Here is a 7,005-nt window from a genome sequence, read left to right as displayed (position 1 = left end):
ACCCCCCCTCCCCTTACAAGGCCACCCTTACAAGGCCACCTTACCTGTGTACACCCCCGCTCCCCTTACAAGGCCACCCTTACAAGGCCACCTTACCTGTGCCCTCGATAAGACGATAAATGGTTCACCGTCTTAACTAAGACGGTGAATTATTCACCGTCTTTATGGCAACCCCCCACCCTACCAAATTTGGCCAAGTCCTGAGACGGGGCTAAAACACAGATAAGACGGTTAATAGTTCACCGTCTTTATAGTGGTGCACTAAAGACGGTGAATGGTTTACCACCTTCTAGGCGTGAACCACTCACCGCATTCGCAGCAAATCCCCGCAAAAATTCCCGCAAAAACCAGCAGTTTTGTGGCCTATATAAGATGGTGAATTGTTTACCGTCTTCATTAGCCGGTGAACGCTTCACCGTCTTTAGAGTAAACTCCCACCTAGCCTAATTTGGCCAAGTACTAGAGTGCGGCCTAAAACATTGATAAGACGGTGAATGGTTCACCGTCTTATCTGTGCTGCACTAAAGACGATGAATGGTTCACTGTCTTATCTGTGTAAAAGCCCCCAGTTCAGGACTTAGCCATTTTTTTGCGGGTTTCTGGATTTGCACTAAAGGCGGTGAACCATTCACCGCCTTTAGTGCAAACAGCACCAGGTGCTAATTTCTGCTCAATTTTGGCGTCAACTTCAACAAGTTTGAGGCAAGTTTTTTCACGATAACAAATATTCAAACAAGAAACACAACATCACGAGTGGAATAACAAAATACAATCAACCGGATAAAAATATCAAACAAAACACTTACAAATATACAAATATGAACTAAATCAAGTATTATATAATATTATACAAAGTATGTTCTCTAAATAAAAAAAATACAATCAGTCTCTCGATCTTCCTCTCCCTCGACGTCCTCGGCCACGTCCACGTCTACGGCCACCCTGTACATCAAGCTCAGCAATAGGTACGTCATCAAGAGCCTCGATACCGGCCATCTGATCGAGATCCGCAATGATAATGCCCTCGGGATGCTCCGGAACCGCCTGAGTCTCCTCTGACTCAGGTCGATCACCCTCGATAGTGGCCGGTGTAGATGCTGGGCGGACCTGTGATGATGACGCGGCATGACGTCGAGAGTAGACTAATCTAAAGTGCTCTCGAGAAACTGGCGGCGGAAGCGAGTCCAAGTCCAATGGCAAGGAAGGAAATCTTGAAGGGGCGGCGAGTATATCTGCAACATCACTAGGAGATGGAGATCGTGACACTCGTAGGCTCGATCTCGAGTATGATACAGTAGATGTCGGTGAGTGTCTCCTGTGATGACCCGATGTCGAGGGTTGACCAAAATCTCGACCTCCAACATCAGCGGCGACAGGTATGGAAGGAATGTACTCCAGTACTGACTCAATATGGACATCCATGCTCGTCAATGTCTCTACCATCGCATCGTAAGAAGGTCGATCATGAACTAGCCCTCTGATGCCCATTTGAGCCTGTCGTAATGCGTCCACCTGCATTATAGATAAGAACTCACTATTTGCAATCTATATTAAATATAAGATTAAAAAAAAAATTAACATATGAGTGACGTACCAAAGCTCTCTCGATCTGGCCGCGAGGCTGGTAAGTCAATGGTGGACGCTGTACTGGACGAGAAATCCATCTTCTCGTGATCTGCCAATACCACTCCATATAAATCGATGTCGCCTGAACCGGGTCATCACCGACAATCGGATGTTGGTCAATAGTAGCCTGTAATCGCTGTCCCCATCTCTCGATGTGTGCAGAATGAAAGTGGGCCCAATCCTCATCTGGCCACCCCTGAGATGTGAAGCGACGGATGGTCTCCACGTGAATTGGTATATTGTAATAAGTTGAAATTTGATTAGAGGCTAATTGTGATCAAAGTGGTCACAATAATGCTAAAATGGAAATTAAATGTTTCTGAATTTAATTATTAGCTTGAGAACAGCAAGTGACAGGTTTTGAAAATGTGAGAATAGATAAGAATGGAATTGGAGTGGCTAAAGACCTCCAATTGCTATTGCTACTCCAAAGCTGAAATTTTTAGTCGATTTGGTCAAAATGATCAAATTAATACAAAATTGAAAATTAATTGCTTTCAAATTAATTTGATAACTTGTGGAAGTGTGTTAGTACGTCTTGGAAGTGTTTAAGTGGTCTCGGAATGAATTAGATGCGCGACAAAGGCTTCAAATTGCTGCTGCCAGGTTCTGGTTAGTGCAGGGAGTGCATTGTAAGTCTGCAGGGACTAAATTGCGAACTGCAGGGACTGAATTGTAAACCTGCAGGTTACAATGCAGTTTCAGCATTTAGGAGGGTTAAGTAGCAATTTTTCAGTCTTATCCCTTAATCCCAGTTAATCTGAAGGTGAACACGTATTGGAACACCCCTCCACCAGCTTGTTCTTATCCCTTTTTCTCCTCTCTTTTTCTCTCAGCCTTAGGAGCAGAGTAGTGAAGAAAAGGCTTCAGGGAATTGAATTGTTGCTGTTGGAGGTAAGCAAAACCTGGTGGGAGTTGCAAGAAAGGTCTTTGAAGCTGAGAATAACCAAAGAAAGTACTTAATCGAGGTAAGCTTAATTGATATTTGATTTTAACCAAGTTAGTTACCTTAGAGAAGATATTGATGAAGACTTCATTGCTGTCAGAACTAGTAACTTGGTGAATTAATGGGCTGAGTAGAGCTACCTTGTGGAGCCCTTGAGGATCTGAGCTGAGAGAGAGACCTTGGGGGAATTTTAAATTTAAGTATGGTTGATACTTCCCCTGGTTGAGTAATACTAGTACCCTAAAAGAGTAGTGAATAGAGAATTAATTGTGCTGAAATTTAAGGAGCTGTGGAGCAAAATAGTGAAGAAGAATTTTAGCAGAAACTTCCTGTTGTTGGAGCTGAAAGAAAGCTTGTTGGAGCTGCAAATTGAGGTAAGATTGATGCTTATCCCTGGTTGGAGTTATATTAGTTACTCTAGAAGGGTTCTAAGCAAGAGAAGTACTTGTTCTGTGCTTGTAGGGGCTGCGAAAGAGAAGCCGAAGTGCTGAAATTTCTGCATTGTGTAGAATTTCAGCATAGATTACTTGCTATTGGAATTGAAAAAGAGAGCTTGGTGAAGCTTCGAATTGGGTAAGTGGATAGTTCTTCCCTGAGTTGAATGATAGGAGTTTCTTTAAAGAGGTTATAAATACTTGAATTACTTAAATTGTATTGGTATAGGGGCTGCGAAGAAGAAGCCGAAGTGCTGAAATTTCTGCATTATGCAGAATTTCAGCATGATACAGATTTGAGTATAAGCTGAAAACAGGTCAAGGGAGCAATGAATTGAGGGAAGAAAAATTGATTAAGTTTTGATTGAGGTTCAATTAATTGTTATAGAAGATGCTAATTAGGAAATCTAGGAGTGTTTGAATTGATGAAAATGCAAAACTGCATTGATAACTCCTAGTTGAACTCTATTAAGCTAACCTATGTTATGTATAGTATGTAAGTATGCATATGTACATATAGACGAATAGGTGCATGTGGTTAAGAGGGAAAACCTAAAGTAGAGTGAAAGCAGTTGTTGAAGGAAATGGAATTGAAAGATTATTAAAGTTTCTACTTGTTATAGAAACCTTGAAACTATGCAAACTACATGTATGTAGGCGTATATATCTATATGTACATATGAAGGAAAGGTTGGAGGATAAAATCTGAGGTAAGAATACTCTAAAACCTGATTGAGAGTGATGTTTAATTGGCTCTAAGGAGAAGTTAATAGCAGGTTCTTGGTTACTAAAGTGTAGAGCTATGCAATGCCAAGCTATATATATATATATATATATGTGGGTATGTTGACACTAGATGGATGAGTTGGGAGTAGAAATGCAAACTTGTAAAATTTGTGAACGTGACCCTAGTTTAATCTCCTTTATTCCTTTATAAATGAAAGTTAAACATGCTCGGAAGTCTAAATTGACATTCCGACAGGTCGGCGACGCACGAATTACGGTAGAAGCCGTTTAAGCTCTATTTGCACGGAGTCGCAAGAGCTCGTTATTGACACAGTTCGAGACGCTGATTCTAGCTGTTGGCATCCCTACAGGTGGGTGGTGCTATCCGAAATCTTTGAATCACCTTTTATGTCTATGCTAATTCATTGAGCATATTTATATTGTAATCATGCATTATAGGGTATTGATATTATGTAAATAATATTTGATTACGCAATTGCTTATCAACCATGAGAATGTATGAACAATAGAATGTGAACATAGAACCCTATGAATGCATGGACTCTAATAATAGTAAACTTGGTGACATTCTAATTAGAGATTTGGTTAGCATCGAGAAAACGAATTGTGAAACTAGCATAAAGAGCTAGTTAGAGTTAAGTGAGACATCGTCTATTGTCGAATCCTCTAAAGGAGGATCAGATCATACTCACATTCGTTTGGTTCAAGGTAGGTCGCTCCTCCTTGAACGATGAGCTCCGGAGTAGTCATCTTTACTGGACCAGGAGGTGCGTCTCCCCCAGTTGACAGTCCCGTCGGGTGCAGGTTGCGTCTCCCCGATATTTGGGATAGTGTCAGTGAGTTGTTGTTAACCAAAGGGTTAACTAATGGATTGGGTAAATTCAGTAAAGCATGCATGCATATTACAGTTTTATATATTGTTCTTTCAGCTTTGTACAGGCATTGTAGTAGTTACATGTTATAGTTGGTTACTATCTGTTTACTTTCTTGCCTACATATGCCTGAGTAGACCTAGTGGGTGAGTCGGCGAATTTAGCGGTCGAACCCACTGGAAACTTTTAGTAGTTCTCATACCACTAACCATACAGGTTCCAGTGCGAGCGGTGTGGCCGAGGACTGTGGCAAGAGCCCTGCAGCCTAGCTAGCTGACACCAGAGTATAGTAGTTTACCATTTTGAGTTCATGTGATACATTTTGATGTACAGAAACTTGTAAATGGGTGTATACAGAGCATGTAAATAACTAAATATTTCAGTTATGCAGTTCAGTTTGAAAGTTTTAAATTACAGTGAATTTTCAGTATAGCTAGCTTACTATCACTTGTGTTTGTTGCTTGCCCTCGTGCAAGCCATGTATATTGAAATGTTATCCTGGGAACTGTTTATTTGTTTATACATGTACTTGTTGTTGTTGAGCCTTGGGCGGACAGAGGAGGTTCTGTCCGTTCGGCGTTTGTGTACGGGCCCGGATCGACCAAATTGGCGATCGCGGGACGTGACATATATGCTACAAGAGACCAAACTGCCGAAGGGCTCGATCGGGCACGTGAAGCTCACCGATATGAAAACAAATCAGCGTCGTCCGCGATCGCCATACCGCACTGTCATGTACACAGAATGCCGGTAGCACATCTATAACAGCATCTGTGTACGGGCGCCATGTAATCTGTGAAAAAGCCAATAATAGTCAGCAGAATGCATTAATACGGTTGAATATTGAAAAAATGGTTGCATTAATACGTACCTTGGACTCTCGCTGCTGATCTAGCTCATCTCTATAGAACTCAATATCGGTCGTCCTAACATTTGCCCCAAAACGTAAACCGCCGGCGTTCATCCACCTAATATTTGAAAAGTATGTTAGTTGCAAATATATATACAGAAATGTAATATGTATCATATTTAATTATCATACCGGCAACCCAAAGGGCAATCAGCCATGTCGGCAATAGCTCCAACGCTAGTAGGTCGGCCGACATGAAGATGGTCCCACGCCCAAATCTATAAATAAATTACCATAAATTAGACAGGTGAATTTAAATAGAATCAACTTTATATAACAATTATTATATAATATTGATATTACCTGTACTAATGTCGCGAAACAACAGCATTCGACCTTATCCTTTAATGAAGCCGTTCCCAATGCGCGATAAAGGTAGGCCAATGCTGCTGCACCCCAAGCTAAACCACCACATGCATTAAAATCCGCCAAAAGTGGCAGCTACTTAAGATGAACTCTATATCCGGAGGGGTTTGGAAACAGACTACAACCAATCTAATATAACATATATGCACGGACTGTGGCTGCAACTAATCCAGCCGTGGCATCCAAATGTATATGGTGGAAGTGCTGGTATATCCAATCTAATCGAATCTGACCAGCTCGGATGCCATCCGACACAACCCCTAAAAGCTCCTGACAAATCTCTATCCACGGATGCTGTGTAGTCCCCGTGACAGGCGCTCCATCAACACAAAGACCTGAAATAACCGCCACATCTTGAAGTGTAATCGTCATCTCACCGTGGCGGAAGTGAAAAGTCTGGGTCTCCCGTCGCCATCTCTCGACCAGAGCTCCTAATAAAGCCTGATCCAGCTGCAGATGCCTAAATCAAGAAATGCCGTAGAATCCAGAATGTCGTAGCAGATCTAGCACCGCTGGATGATCCATATCCCACTGGTTCAATTTGCGGCCATGCTCTACGAACTGAACGCCACGATATCCCTACAGTGACAAAAAATTAGTTAGAACAACATTTATATGCATTAATACTAAAGATAACTTTTAGAGAAATAATTCTTACTCTCACCTCAGTCGCGATAAATGAAGACCTATGTAGATGCTGCTCTGTCAGAATGGACTCATCAATCGGTCCCGCCTCCTCCTCTAGATCTGCCATCTGCAATTTTAAAGAATTTGTAATTAGTAACATATTAGCAAATAACGCATTGAATATTGGAATATTGAAAGTTTAATAAATACTAGTAAGTTAGGTAACAAGTCCTACGTCGACGTCCTTGTTGTGCTCTCTCTGTATTCTGTGGACAGGTATTTCTATAATGACCTTTCTGCTTACAAATGCTGCATTTTGTTTGTCGCCTACTGGTTGCGTCCATTATATTACGAATACGTGTTGATCGTGGTCGACCTTTCTTTCTTCTCACTGGAGGTGGTACAATTGGTGGGCCCAGGGGTCGTGGCCAGTGGCGCCTGTCTGGAACTAGATGGAAAAGCGGTGCGTATGTCTGG

The 7,005-nt window shown here is 41.7% G+C and overlaps 1 protein-coding gene and 1 long non-coding RNA gene across 4 annotated transcripts; one reads left to right on the top strand and one right to left on the bottom strand.

Annotated features, from left to right (window-relative positions):
- Window positions 1-864: 864 nt before the first annotated feature.
- Window positions 865-6,651, bottom strand: LOC109705782. Of its 2 annotated transcripts, XR_002214891.1 has the most exons (7): window positions 6,566-6,651; window positions 5,839-6,480; window positions 5,668-5,753; window positions 5,497-5,593; window positions 5,310-5,418; window positions 1,595-1,822; window positions 865-1,512 (listed from the first exon to the last, which is right to left on the bottom strand). XR_002214891.1 is itself a non-coding variant. In XM_020226568.1 (2 exons), exons 1-2 carry the CDS (start codon window positions 1,691-1,693, stop codon window positions 883-885), a joined length of 729 nt encoding a protein of 242 aa, XP_020082157.1. In that variant the 5' UTR covers window positions 1,694-2,293; the 3' UTR covers window positions 865-882. The 2 variants fall into 2 exon arrangements, 1 of the variants encoding a protein (XP_020082157.1); XM_020226568.1 differs by lacking the exons at window positions 5,310-5,418; window positions 5,497-5,593; window positions 5,668-5,753; window positions 5,839-6,480; window positions 6,566-6,651 and having other exon boundaries at window positions 1,595-2,293.
- On the top strand, window positions 2,418-5,041 carry LOC109705784. 2 transcript variants are annotated; one of them, XR_002214893.1, is made up of 5 exons: window positions 2,418-2,594; window positions 2,673-2,946; window positions 3,035-3,145; window positions 3,236-4,103; window positions 4,842-5,041. It is a non-coding gene; the product is annotated as an uncharacterized LOC109705784 (long non-coding RNA). The 2 variants fall into 2 exon arrangements; XR_002214892.1 differs by having other exon boundaries at window positions 2,433-2,594; window positions 3,989-4,103.
- Window positions 6,652-7,005: the final 354 nt, after the last annotated feature.

This window comes from Ananas comosus, unplaced genomic scaffold (assembly GCF_001540865.1).
Source record: "Ananas comosus cultivar F153 unplaced genomic scaffold, ASM154086v1, whole genome shotgun sequence".
Lineage (NCBI taxonomy): Eukaryota > Viridiplantae > Streptophyta > Magnoliopsida > Poales > Bromeliaceae > Ananas > Ananas comosus.
This window is presented reverse-complemented; position numbering and strand designations above follow the sequence as displayed.

What these genes read in the sequence shown, in the direction of transcription:
- LOC109705782 (XM_020226568.1), bottom strand. Translation starts at nt 1,693, where the DNA reads ATGGAGTGGTATTGGCAGATCACGAGAAGATGGATTTCTCGTCCAGTA. An exon ending in GCCAGATCGAGAGAGCTTTG is followed by an intron (nt 1,513 to 1,594) that starts GTACGTCACTCA and finishes TCTATAATGCAG; the next exon opens with GTGGACGCATTACGACAGGC.